Here is a 14,673-nt window from a genome sequence, read left to right on the forward strand (position 1 = left end):
TCCATAAAACTTTGCACAGTTTGAGTTGTTGAGACTGAGCGATTTCTCCACTAGGACATAGTGTAGAGTTAGTCATGGTTTATCTTAGGTTTGAGATTGTGTATTTTAGGATTTCCATGACACATTAAGCATTAGTTAGGAGACATAAAAGTTGGTCTTGTGCTTGAATCAATAGTCCTAGGGGGAGTACTGTTCACGTACCCCACTTATTATCGATTGCCTTTCCTCTCACTTATTTGTACCTCTCTAACAAGGTCCCCTTGCGTATATCCCGCAAGTGCACGGGTTTGTCGAAGTAATAATCCCGGGTGAGCGGGTATTGAATCCACAGGGAGTAGGGAATAAAAACACTTAATTCGCTTCTTAGCTATGTGAAAGATCAGTAGTGATAATTGTGATAATGATTCAATTCTCAAAAGTAAAAGCAACAAGTAAATGAGCACGAGTAAGAGAGTACGAGTAAAGGAGCACGAGTAAGAGAGCACGAGTAAAGTGGGAGGAGGACAATCGTTTCAAGTCTAAAAACCCTCTATTATGCTTCCTAATCAATGCAATGGTGAGTCATGGAATTCTTTAAATACATAGTCCCAAACCTAAGGTCAACTATGCCTAACTCTATACATGTCCCGGAGGAGGGATTAGATAACCTCTCAACCTCACACTCGAATAGAGTTACAATGAGCTCTACGGATTCCAAGTTATAAATCTCTTCCTAATTATAGACCTAACACTCAGGTGGAAGGTCCCTAACCACAATTAAGCCCTAGATACTAAGATCACCTCAACGCTTCACTCCGTTGCACGTGCAACTAAGCCCTAGTGGAAGGTCATCCCTTAGACCATTCACTCTATTATGGCCGCAAAGAACTCGAGGAACGGAGATAGAATCTATCACGTCGGAGGGGAAAGGGGACGCTCCTGTACCTCTCGACTCACCCTCTCAACCCTCTCCAACCTAGCTTTGTCTAACGCTCGTGGTGTGTCACTCACTCACAAGGTTACCAACGAGAACTCTCAACCCTAGTGTCACTCTAGGAGAAATGTTCATACAATCAAGCATTCAAAGTTGGAACTCACAATAAACATCAACTAATTGAAAGCATAATAAAGAGATTCATTGAAACAAATACATCCTAGGGTTCACGAATACCCAAGTACCCACTAGGGGTTTAGCTCTCCATGGAGCTAAGTACAATCAATGAAATAGAATGTAAAAGCAATGAATCCATAGAAAAACCCCCTCGATGGTCATGTCGATGGTGTTGTGGAGAGTCCTCTACTCGTCACAAGGGATCCTTTATCTGGCCTAGGATACACCTCGCTGGATCTGTGCCGACGAAAGCTCTCCCAATAACCTTCTTCCAAATGACACGTGATGTCAGAGCCGTAGAACCTCTCCAAAACCCTAGCCAATACCCCTCAAAACCCTAGCCAAAGCCCTCTCTCAAGTTTGGGAAAAGATGGAGAAAAGAATACTGAAATCGGGGCTGAATCAGCTTTAAATAGGGCTGGAATCGGGCGACCACACGGGCCTGTGGATTTTACACACGCCCATGTGGAATTTCCACACTGGCGTGTATAATTTCCACACGCCAGTGTGGATTCTCTGAATTCCTGTTTTCTCGGCCAGCTATGAACAGTGCTACTACAGTACTTTCCTACAGTGCTCTACTACAGTATCCTGCCTGAATAGCTTCCCGAATCCATACTTTCATCGGGGTAACACAAACGGGCACACGTTCACGTCGTGGATCACTTGCTTCTTCAATGATAGAACAGTTGGTGGAGCTCTTTTTCTATGTGCATACGTTAGAATGCTCGAGTGTGACTACCCTTGTGCCCTTCCAAATGGATGTGCCAATTAGAATACGAGGAGGTTGGCACACACTCTAGCATCTCACACCCGACCTATGTCTTCGCATTTGAATCTTAGCAAGATTTCCTCCAAAATTGGTGCATTGTGATCCACATTGGCTTCTTTCCTTCATAATCGGCCTCACAACCCTACCTGTACGAAAGTAACATAAAAACACATATATTAGTGTAAAAACTCGAGAAAAGTGATGCTCAACATAAGGAATGAACGCTTCGCATTCATATCGCACAAGCACTTATCACTCTCTTTCTTATTTCTTTTATTTTGTTTACATTACATCTTATCAACATAATCATTGATTCATCTTCACTTGGTTAAGTAGCAATCCTGGTGTTTTTATTCCCTATTCCCTATTGATGCGATACCCACTCATCTGGGATTTATTACTTCAACAAACCCGTGCACTTGCCGGTCACACGCAAGGGTGTGTCATTATCTCAAATACCTCACTATGCAAAGTTTTTGAAGGACCTCTTGACCAACAAGGGGAAGTTGGAGAAGAGTGCATCTGTGATTCTAGATGCTTCATATTCCACGATGTTGTAAAAGAATATGCCGAAGAAGAAGAAAAACCCCGGAAACTTTATCATTTTATGCAACATTGGCAATTTGGGTGAAGAAAAAGAATTGGCAGATTAAGGGGCTAGCATTAACGTCATGCCTTAGGCGTTCTTCGAGAAGCTATGATTAGGAGAGCCTAGGCCCACTTGTATAACACTTTAATTGGTCGACCGAATAGTTAGGCATCCGAGGGGCATTATCGAAGACGTACTTGTAAGGTCGACAAGTACATATTTCCAATGGACTTTGTAGTGCTAGATGTTGATAAGGATGTCGATATTCCATTGATACTTGGGAGGCCATTCTTACGCACTTCCAAGGCTCTTATTGACTTGGACAACAGTGAGTTAACCTTACGAGTTGGTGATGATAAGTTGACATACCGCCTTGCCGAAGCCATGAGGCATTCTTTTGATTTCGATGACACTTTGTATTTCCTTGATACTACTTATGAGCTAGTTTATGAATACATGCAGGAAATGATGCATCTAGACCTGTACGAGGGTTGCAAGATCAAAAGGTGGAGAATGAAGAAGTTTTCATGCTTGGTCTAGAGGACAAGGTGCAACCTACCCCGGGGATCATAAAGAGGATAATCCAAAAGATGAAGAGAGCAAGGAGACACCTGACAAGGTCCCCTTGCGTATGTCCTGCAAGTGCACGGGTTTGTCGAAGTAATAATCCTGGATGAGCGGTTATCGAATCCACAAGGAGTAGGGAATAAAAACACTTAATCCGCTTCTTACACTACAAGAAAATTATTAATTACCAACGAAAATTACCCAGGAAACATTTTACTGGCTACTTAGCCAGGGAATAGACAGGGAATAGAATGGAATGACTAGATACAAAGATTAAAAAAATTACCCAGGGATTACACAGGGCAATACCTAGGGAATCAGCAAGGGCAAAACTTTCCCAAGCTATTCCATTGCTAAATATAGCGGGAACTAGGCGGGTAATATTTAGCAATGGATTATTATCGAAAATTATCCGTTGGTATCTATACCCTAGCTAATCCCTGGGTAAAATTAAACAATTTTAACAATACCTAGGGATTAGCTAGGTAAAATATTCGTTGTTATTTGTCCCTAGCTAATCCCTGGGTAAACTAAACAGCTTTAACATTACCCAGGGATTAGCTAGGTAAAATATTCGTTGTTATTTGTCGGTAGCTAATCCCTGGGTAAACTGAACAGCTTTAACATTACCCAGGGATTAGCTAGAAGAAATAGTCATTGTTATAATATACCAAGCTTTAATCTTATAGTTGTTTTCTAAAAGATAATTGAGCACCATCTTTTTATAAAGACTTATAAAGATATATATATATATGTAAATATTTAAAATAAATGACAAAATAACAAAATAAAGCCATCATTTTAACAATAAATAGATAAGAAAATTTTGTAATTTTTCATAATTTTTTAAATATTGTTACTACCTCTTTATATTGAGGACAATATAGTGACCTGTTACTAAGTAACAATATATATATTTCATAAAACTCTAGAATTAATCATTAATGTTTGATTATTATCTACTTTATTTAATTTAAAATATATCCCTGATTTTTCATTATTTTTTAATACAATTGAGATCCACTCTCTTTATTAACAGTAATAATAATTTTTATTTTATTTATTGATTTTATAAAAGACCTATCTCTTTATACAATTGAGGGCTTCTTTTCTTTATTAGTCCTCACCACCACCACACTCCTCCAGAGCACCCGCACTTCCTCTGCAACCTCCACCACCACTCTCCTTGAGAGCACCCGCACTTCTTCTGCCTCCGCGCCTCCCCTGGCCGCCTTCGCCAGTGCCACCCTCGGCATTGTATGCCCTCTCATAGCCTCTTGCTTAAACCCTAACTTTTTTCCACCGCATCTGGCGATCATCTGGTGATCTCTTCAGCTCTTATCCTTCGATCTCCTGTGGATTAAAGCTGGGGTTTTCAGAAATTGAGGGTAAAAATCTCTTCTTATCCCTATAATTTATAGTTGATCTTGTACATTTCTTCGTGTTTTACTTTTTCCTATTGATGAGATTTCTAATTTATTTTTGTTTGATCTCTTGATGTGCGGGATATTCAACCGATACTTGCCTTCTCGGTCTTTGGTGTGGTGGTTAAGGTATGGTGATTTATTAGGTTTAATCATGTTTATTATGTAGAGAATTTTTGATTTATTTTTGTGATTTTTATCTAGGATTTGGATTTCCCTTATAATGGTTCTCAATTGGTGGATATCTTGTTGCCAATATATTTTTGAATCTTGTTTGATGAATGTTTGGGTTGTTGGTCAATGAGCATTCATTGGTATTGATTGTTTATATAATTGTATCTAATCTAAGATGTGTAGTTGTTTCTCCTTGTTTTACAATGCAAATGCATTTTTCGGGTCTGGTTAACCATGAACTATGATTAAGACCGTGTTGGGCAATTGGATTTACAAGATAGGGAGAACAAATCACTGTTCCCCTCTCATCCCTCATTGTGATATGGATAGCCAACATCTGATTCTTTTCAAGCTTTTCAAATTTATGACATGTATTTTCAATTTTTTTTTTAATTTACAATACGAATTCTTAGTATTAGAAAAGATAATAAGATTTTTAAAAGATATGTTTATAAATAAATAAATAATAGAAGGATCATTATATATATATATATATATTAATATACGGTGTTGTAATATTGGATGGTAATTATCTTGGTTGATATCATGATATGTACTACTGCATGAACTTTGAATGTAAATGGTTAATTAAAAGTTAAGAGATCATACAGGTTGGTGTCATATGGTGGAGTATCTGATCTTTGTTGGGCATCTAAGAGTCATGATAATGAGATTTGGTGATATGTTAGTGATGAAAGTGGAGGATGATCAGGAGGTTCTGATTGCTATTTAGGAGACATGAATGTCAAAATTAAATCTCATTATATTTATCTTCAAGTTGTCACTAAAGTCTATTAGTATTTTATCTCTCCAAGCACTACTCTAGAATGATAAAAGTTACTACTTAGCTTTAATTCCTTCATTATTTGATTCCCTATATGTTGTATTTTATATGGTGTATGTTTTTTTTTCCATTAATGTTTTGAAGTAGATGTACATATTATTTTTGACCAAGACTTTTTGAATGAATGATTGCGAGTGTCTGATAATATTTTTTTTAATGCTTTTCTATGATTGTTCTTTCAATGAAATAAATTCCTGTGTTTACTGTGAAAATTTGTTTGGACACCACCTTTCTTTCCTTTTATTTTACACAATGCATTTCTATAATTTTAAGTTGGAGCTTTGTTGGAAGTCGACACAAAGATATCATGTGAAGTAGATTGTTCTCTAGGTTGACTTACATAAATCTTAAGGTCAGAGCTTTTCTTGATGCTTTTCTTTTGGAGAAGGGGCCGGAAACCAGTGTAAGGATCGAGAGTTGAAGCAGTTCACTGAGCTTTTGACCATATTTGGTATGTACTTTTGATTTTGACTCTTGATTGGTCCTTTTGTGCCTTCTGATGTATTCATCTACTAGTTAGGATTACATGTAAATGTCATTTTATGAGCTCTAATTTGTGAAGTTCTTGCAAAATCAAATCTCAGTTGAAGGAGAGTTTAATTTAATGCTATGTCTTATATAGTTTGGTGGTTTTTCGACCTTCATGTTGTGTCTTATACAGTTTGTGCCTTGTTATATGAGGAATATTCTGATGCTTTAGCAAAACTTAGTTCTTTGCAGAACCTTTACTCTTATAAACTAATTCAATTTACTGCCTTTGTTACTACTGTTATTTGTTAATGGTGAATATCTTATGTGAAAATTATTGCACTTTGTTTTGAAACTTCTTGTGTAGTCTTTGGTGGCACTTATTAAAGTATAATAATCTTCCCAGTTCTGTACATTTGTTTGCTTGTCTAATCTTGTTATCATGTGCATGCTGGAAGTGACTTGGACACATCTATATGAGTATCTGTAGTACTTAAAATCTTCATGTAATATCCAGCTTCAATAATTTGCCGCCCTGATCTGTGTTATGTAATTCTCCCACACATTTTCCTTGTCAAACTGATGTTTTTATGAGACTTCTTTCCACAGATTTTGTTATATTTGATATATCATCACATCTTTCTTATAGAAATTTAAAATACAAAGGGTCTATAATGCAAAATGATAAATTTGTGTATATAAGTACATAGGCTAATGCAAGTGAGTAATTGTGTACATCTCCACAAAATTAATATATTATTTTTGTATATATATATATATATATATATATATAAGGACACTACTTTGAGTTTAATGTTTGTTTTAGTGGCCAAAGTCACTTAAAGTAATACTAACATAGGTCTCCCATGTGACAATTGTTTGATTCTTTGTCAAATATATATATATATATATATGAGTGGATTTGTCACAAAAATAAATTTTGCAAATATTAATATTTAAATAGAGTTTATAAATAAATAAATATGAAATCATGTTACAATATATTCATGGTCACAATATTCATTAGTGATATTATCTTTCCTTAATATTATGAGTTGTATCTTTCCTTAAAACGCATGGATATGCAATTTCTAATGCAGCAGAATAGTGAAAACACTGAGAGAAGCACTTGGTCTGTTTTTTTATTTTTTATTTATTTTATTTATTTTTGAAGGGCTTTTCTTTTCTTTTGCATTTGTGTCACTATAATATTAATTTGAAATTGCAACTAATATGGTCTCTTTGAGAAAATTGCTTTTATTGAAAGTGGTTGATTGTTTATATTTTCATGTAAAATTCAAAATTGTTTTAAATGTAGGATTTAAAAATAACCTGATGTATACATTTTTTTTAATATATAAATTGAGATTTTTAGTTGCGTGCTTGGTCAAAGTGGAATATAAAAATGACATTGTTATTTGTGGGGTGTGTAAGCGGATGTTACTGGTTATCTATCAGTGGTTCTTATCATCAATTTGGTTTTACTTTTTTCCATATTTTTAATTTTTTTATATATTTGAAATTTTTCGCCAGATTTTTCTCAATTTTTTTTTATATATAAATAAAACTAGAAGCGTAATCATTCAAAAATTTTAAACAATAATTAATTAATTATTGAGTATGCAAGATATATATATATGTAAAATATTCAAGATGGACATGTTACACAAACACCAAAAATAAAAAAATAAAAGATATTAATAAAACAAGTAAAAATATATATATATATATATATTTCAATTATTAATAATAGTTTTTGCTTCATTTTGAGCCTTTCATTTCCCTTCTTTTTTTCCCCCTTTTTCCCCTCCTTTTTCCCCTTTTTTTAAAATTTTGTGAACTGAAAGCCATTCTTCAGGTATTAATAATATGAGAAAACTTACCTCAGCTTCCAAGTTGATTTTTGTTTGCATTGTGACCATGATTTTGGTTATAGCCTACCTTTTTTCTTTCCAAAAAATTTATTTTGCTTTGGGAATACGTGCACTCCCAAAGCCAAGCTCAGCAAATTAAATAATTAAGCTTTGACTGCATGCAACTAAAAGAAAAGCATGCATATCTTTGGCAGAAATGCATGGATGTAGTACAAGAAAAAAAAATTAAATAATTGGTATCTTTTAAGCTATAATTGTTTATTTTGACTTTAAACTCAATTAAACTGTTTAATTTTATTTAGTTTTCCATTTACAGAGTCAGTGATTAGCTAAATTCTAGTTTAATAACTACTAGTTTTTATGCAAAGATTAATTTCTAAATTAATTCATTGTGTTTGTGTTTAATCGTGCAATGAATTTATCATCAAGCTCTAATTAATAATTTATAACTCATGTTCTCTTTATGTGATTAATGGTCAGGCCGGGATTAATATTTATAATTAATATTTATAATATATTGCTTCTTATGTCTACACAATCAAACTAAGTAATGCTTTCCATTAATCCACACACATGCATGCACAATCAAGCTTTACTATATTTTAATTAGATACACTTCATGAATGCACATGTTTTTTTTAATATGCTAGCTACAGGCAAAATAGTAGAGACTATTTTGGCTGTAAAATAATTTCAAACTGTAGCATAAATGTTGCTTGTTATTATGGGTAGGCTTGTCATTTTCATATGTTTACCTTTGGTTCTTGTTATTAGGCTTTGTTTATAAGTAGCTATTTTTATTGTTTGGTGGTATTTCTCGGTTTAAGGGCTGACCACTATTGAATGTGTGCTTTTGAGGGATTTAAGTAGCTGTTTATATTTGGAAGCAGACAATTCTTTCCCGGCTACAAACTCACCGGCGAAATCTGTGGTTATTCCTTTGCTACAAACTCAATTCGTGAGTACACGCGTCCGAGAGGTCAGATCATCTACGTCTTCTATCCCATTTATATATATATATATATATATGGTGAAATTTTTGTATGTATATAGCAATGTGTTCACACAAACAAAGAAAATGATCACATGTGTTATGCGTGATATAGAAATATGCATAAATTAAGAATAAAGGAACAATGTATTAAAAAAACTTTTAAGGTTTGTTTATATTTGTCAACAATAAAGTATGTCATGTTCACCTAATCTATATCAATTTATTTGTAGGCTTATTTTGAATTTGCAATTTAATTTAACTCTGAATATATATTTTTTTTAAAAATATTCATGTGAGCGTATATGGTGTATGTGTTTTAAATTTATTTATAATCTATAAACATGTGTTAATTTTAAAAATCATATTGTTTTATGTTATCAGAATATAAATGGGAACTAATCAGGAGTGGATGTATAATAGACTTACACACGGACATAGATTCATTAACCCTGAATTTGTGGTTGGGGTAGAGTCATTCATCCAATATGCTTGTGACCAACCGAGATTTATGGATGGTGATAAAATAAGATGCCCATGTTGTAAGTGTCAAAATCGAAGGTATGAAGTGGTTGATAATGTGAAGTTGCACCTTCTGAGGAATGGGTTTACTCAAGATTATCGTCAATGGGTATGCCATGGGGAACCTATGGTATATGCAAATTGTAGTGAAACTCAGTGTAATTCTTTGAGATCGCAAGATGTGGAAGGATCAAGCTCATACAGGGACATGATTATTGATGCAATTGGTCCTAACTTTGATCCATATTATGATGCAAGTGAAGAGGAAATGCCAAACCTTACAACTCAAAAATTGTATGACATGCTTGATACAGCAGAAGAACCTTTATGGCCTGGATGTGAAGCGCACACTCAATTATCTGCCGTTGCAAGATTATTAACAATAAAATCTGAGTTTCAAATGTCAGAGAGGTGTTATGATGCTATATTGCAATTTATAAAAGAGGCATTACCAACTAATAATAAGTTCGTTGATAACTTCTATAACACAAAGAAGTTTGTTGCTGGCTTGGGTCTTCCATGCGAGAAAATCCATTGTTGCATAAATGGATGTATGTTATATTGGTGTGAGGATAGTGGCAGAAGAAGTTGCAAGGTTTGTGATCATCCTCAATATAAAAGCGGGAAGAGAGGCATAAGGAATCATAAAGATTATTCACCGAATCAAAAGATGTATTATATTCCTCTGATACCTAGGTTACAAAGATTGTATGCTTCAAAGGTGATGGTGAAGGATATGAGGTGGCACAAAGAGCATGATAAAAAAGATGGCGTGATTTGCCATCCTTCTGAGGCTGAAGCATGGAAGCAATTTGATCTCATACATCCTCTTTTCGCATCAGAGACTCGAAATGTAAGACTTGGGTTGTCCACAGATGGGTTTCAACCATTTGGACAATCAGGCAAGCAATATTCTTGTTGGCCTGTTATTATCACACCATACAATTTGCCGTCGTGGATGTGTATGAAGGACCCTTTTATGTTTTTAACTATTATTGTACCTGGCCCCAAAAACCCAAAGCAAAAGTTAGATGTGTACTTGCAACCATTAATAGCAAAGTTAAAACATTTGTGGAATGCTGGAGTACAGACATATGATGTGTTCAAGAAACAAAGTTTTCAGATGAGAGCTTCACTCATGTGGACAACTAGTGACATCCCAGCTTTTACAATGCTATCAGGATGGAGTACAGAAAGCAAAAAAACTTGCCCATATTGTATGGGTAAATCAAAGTCGTTTAGCCTTGTTAATGGTGGTAAAAATTCGTGGTTTGATTATCATCGGAAATTCCTACCTACACATCATCCTTTAAGAAGAAACATAAACGATTTCCTAAAGAACAAGATTGAAGAGTCACCACCTCCATCTATTTTTTCTTGGCATCAAATTTTGAAACAAATCGAAGACTTAAAGTTGAAGAAAATAACAGAAGTTGGTGCTGAACAGTGGAATGCTCCTATTTGTAAGTCAAGTGGATGGCACAAGCGTAGCATATTTTGGGATTTGCCTTATTGGAGTACTAATCTCATCCGCCATAATCTTGATGTCATGCATATTGGAAAAAATGTTTTTGAAAATGTGTTTGACACGGTGATGGATGTGGAAGGCAAAACCAAAGATAATGCAAAAGCAAGAGAGGATGTGAAAATATATTGCAAGCATAAAGAATTGGAGAAAAATGAAGCGACTGGGAAATATCCAAAAGCTTGTAATAGCTTAAGTAAGGAAGAAAAAAAAGTTGTTTGTGAATGGGTAAGTCAACTTCGGTTTCCGGATGGGTATGTTTCAAATATGGCAAGGTGTGTTGATATGTGCAAGTATAAAATGTATGGAATGAAAAGCCATGATTGACATGTATTCATGCAAACCTTAATCCCTATAGCCTTTCGTGAATTATTACTATTGTCGGTATGGAAAGCTTTGACAGAGCTAAGCTTATTTTTCAAAGATCTTACTTGTTCGACGATTAGAGTGGAAGACATGAATAGGCTTATCGAAGAAATTCCTGTAATATTGTGCAAGTTAAAGCGTATATTCCCTCCGGGTTTCCTTGACTCAATGGAACATCTACCAATTCACTTACCATATGAAGCAAAGATACCAGGGCCAGTGCAATACCGTTGGATGTACCCATTTGAGAGGTAAACTTTAATATAAATTCAGCCTATATGATTTTGTATAATGTCTAATTTTTTTTAATTTGATATAACTATTCTTATTTATAATTTAGGTTCTTGCGTCATTTAAAGAAGAAAGTAACTAACAAAGCCAAGGTTGAAGGTTCAATTTGTAATGCGTACTTAGTTGAAGAAGCATCAAGTTTTTGTTCATATTACTTTGAGCCTCATGTGAACACAAAGTTAAGAAAAATACCTCGTAATGATGATGGAGGAGAGGTTGAAACATCTGAAGGTCTTTTATCAATATTCAGTTTTCCTGGTCGACCATATGGGCAAGGAAAATCAAGGCGTTTGACAGATAAAGAATACCATCAAGCTCAAACTTATGTCTTACTAAATTGTGATGAGGTTCAACAATATGTCAAGTATGCTTCTCTACTTCAATTTAATTAAAAAGAAAACTTTTAGTTTCTTTTTTTAACACAAATGGTTTCGCCTTTGAAGGATATTTGTGGAAGAGGTGGTGGGAAATACACCTAATATAACTGATGCATAAGTTGATGCTAAATTGGAAAATGAATTTGCTAACTGGTTTAAGATTTACGTAAGTCTTAACCTTTATATCTTATTTATCAATCTTATTATATTGATTTCTTGTCTATTAATATTAATAGTGCATCTTATTATGTAGGCATGGGATCCTAATAATAATGTGACCAATCAAATGATGAAGGATCTCGCAACTGGGCCTTTAAAAGTTGTGATGACTTATCCATTATATTTCATCAAAGGGTATAAATTCCACACAACTGAGCATGGTGCGAGAAGGATGACAATAAATAGTGGAGTTTGTGTAAAGGGTTCCAATTACAGTGCAACATCATATGATTATTATGGTCTTTTGAGGGAGATTATACAATTAGAGTATCCTGCACTCCCAATAAAAAGGACTACGTTGTTCAAGTGTGATTGGTTTGATCCAACTCTAAATGTTGGGATGAAGATACATAAGGATTACAATCTTGTGGATATCAATCACAAAAGAAGGTTTAACAAGGATGAACCCTTCATTTTATCTACCCAAGCGACACAAGTATTATACATCTTATCCAAGCATGAAACGTGACAAGGATAATTGGTGGGTTGTATGCAAAATTAAGCCAAGACAAATTATTGATACTCCACTATCAAATTTGGCATTCCAAGAAGATGAAATCGAAGAGCACTCCATTGACAATATCGATGATATACCAAGACCTCTAAGTGATTCAAATGGAGGTTCCATGGAGGTTGATAATAGCCATGATGATATATTAGAAGATGAAATTGAAACAGATTATGAAACTGAAGATAAATCAGAAGATGATGAAGATGAATACAATTCCGATGATAATGAGTTGTAATCATTAGTTTTTTTTGTTAGATTGGTGAACAAATGCAATACATCTTATATATTGTAGTAGTTGATTTGGAATTTTTTTGAAGTTATGATTATTGTGCATTGTTAGTTTTTTTTTGCTAAGTTATATTTCTTTTTTCAAAAGACATTGTTTTAGTTTATTTATATCATGTATTATTTACATATGTTAACTTATTTTCTTATCAACTAATTATATTTTTATAATTTTATAGATATGGCTAGAGGTAAAGAAAGGACTAGATTAAGAGGTGGAAGGAGTGGAGGCCGCACTTCTCATGCTCATTCAAACATTGAAGGATCAAGCAATACTGATAGTGTACCATTTTCAGATGCCAATATTCCAAGTGTTGAGGAAACAGTGAATGGTATTGGATCTCAACAACCCAATCAAAATGTTGTAGCTGTTAGTGATACTCAAGCAAATTATGGTAGCATACAAGATGTTTCAACCATTGTTGGGAGATTACGTATCACAGTTGTGAATGGATTGTAAGTATTCACAATTTCACAATCATATTATTTGTTATGTGCACAATTTATTATTTATTTTTTACTTAAACTATTGTAGGTTAGAGCCATCTAGCCAATGTGCAAGGATAATCACAAAAAAGTTTAAGGAAAAAGTTGACTTTGAAGGATACACATGGAAAACAGTGTCACAACCTATAAGAGACTTTTATTTTGAAGAATTTCGGGCATTATTCATTATCATTTCTAATTTATTTATTTGTTTTTTTTATTTTTTCTTGTTTTGGACATTGAAATATTTTTTATCTTATGTAGAAGCACTTTATTTGGGATTCCTCATTCGAGGCACAAGTAAAGGAAGCTTGGGTTTTGAAAGCTTCACAGCGATATAGTGATTTTTTGAGAGATATAAGGGATGCAACAACAAAACTGGAGTATCTAAGTTAGGAGGAGTACAAGCATTGGAAAGCTGTCTGGGATAAACCTACATTTAAGAAGAAACAAGAGATAAATTCTAAAAATCGACGTAGTATTGCTGGGCCATCATGCCATACAGGAGGGTCAATATCTAATGCTGAGCATGGGAAGAAGCTTGTAAGTATAAATACAAGATTTTAAATGTATTGAAATGTGTTTATATTATTTTATTTTGCAAATTCATGTATTACATGTTGCTAAGAAATTTTAATATTTCTTATTGCTATAGGAATCTAAATTGGGTCGAAAAGCCACTCCACATGAGTTTTTTTTGCATACTCATACTAAAAAACATGATGGAGAAACTTTTGTAGATATCAAGTCAAAGACAATCAATGTAAGTATTTCTAAGACCAATGACATTTTAATGCAAGTAGTTAATTTTTTTTCTTCTAAATTTGTATTATTAACATTTGTTTCAAATGTAGGATAAGATGTTGACTTTGAAACAACATGCAATTTCTACGGAATCTGCATCAACAAACTCAGGACCTACTCCAGTAGACGAATTAGCCCTTTATATTGAAGCTGTTGGTGGAGAGAAGAAAAGAAGAATCTATGGTCTTGGTTCTCAAGCATCTTCCTATTATGGATGCTCTAATTCAAATGTCAATAACTCAACTGCAACATCTACTATAAAAAATAATGAAGATTTACAAAACGAGTTAGCATCTGTCCGTAATCAATTACAAATCCAAGAGGAGCGGCATCAACAAGAGCATCAAGAAACTCAACAAGAGCTTCAACAAACTCGACAAGAGGTGGCTGAAATGAGAATGATGCTACAATTACTTATATCTCAAAATCAAGCACCTTCTCAAATAAATCAATCAGGTCATGATGAAGATGGTGATCCCACTCCACCAAATTAG

At 34.1% G+C, this 14,673-nt stretch overlaps 2 protein-coding genes across 2 annotated transcripts; both read left to right on the forward strand.

Annotated features, from left to right (window-relative positions):
• Positions 1-9,442: 9,442 nt before the first annotated feature.
• On the forward strand, positions 9,443-11,167 carry LOC120267306. Its single transcript, XM_039274966.1, has one exon. It carries the CDS (start codon positions 9,443-9,445, stop codon positions 11,165-11,167), a length of 1,725 nt encoding a protein of 574 aa, XP_039130900.1.
• Positions 11,168-12,715: 1,548 nt separating this feature from the next.
• On the forward strand, positions 12,716-14,673 carry LOC120267307. The gene is made up of 7 exons (XM_039274967.1): positions 12,716-12,725; positions 13,069-13,345; positions 13,425-13,551; positions 13,640-13,766; positions 13,881-13,918; positions 14,031-14,138; positions 14,230-14,673. The coding sequence occupies exons 2-7, from the start codon at positions 13,071-13,073 to the stop codon at positions 14,671-14,673; spliced, it is 1,119 nt and encodes a 372-aa protein (XP_039130901.1). The 5' UTR covers positions 12,716-12,725; positions 13,069-13,070.

Source organism: Dioscorea cayenensis, chromosome 8 (assembly GCF_009730915.1).
Source record: "Dioscorea cayenensis subsp. rotundata cultivar TDr96_F1 chromosome 8, TDr96_F1_v2_PseudoChromosome.rev07_lg8_w22 25.fasta, whole genome shotgun sequence".
Classification (NCBI taxonomy): domain Eukaryota; kingdom Viridiplantae; phylum Streptophyta; class Magnoliopsida; order Dioscoreales; family Dioscoreaceae; genus Dioscorea; species Dioscorea cayenensis.

Coding starts and splice junctions, on each gene's coding strand:
- LOC120267306 (XM_039274966.1), top strand. CDS start 9,443: ATGGTATATGCAAATTGTAGTGAAACTCAGTGTAATTCTTTGAGATCG.
- LOC120267307 (XM_039274967.1), top strand. CDS start 13,071: ATGGCTAGAGGTAAAGAAAGGACTAGATTAAGAGGTGGAAGGAGTGGA. Junction 13,552..13,639: donor TTTATTTTGAAGAATTTCGG/GCATTATTCATT, acceptor TATCTTATGTAG/AAGCACTTTATTTGGGATTC. Junction 13,919..14,030: donor CTGAGCATGGGAAGAAGCTT/GTAAGTATAAAT, acceptor TTATTGCTATAG/GAATCTAAATTGGGTCGAAA.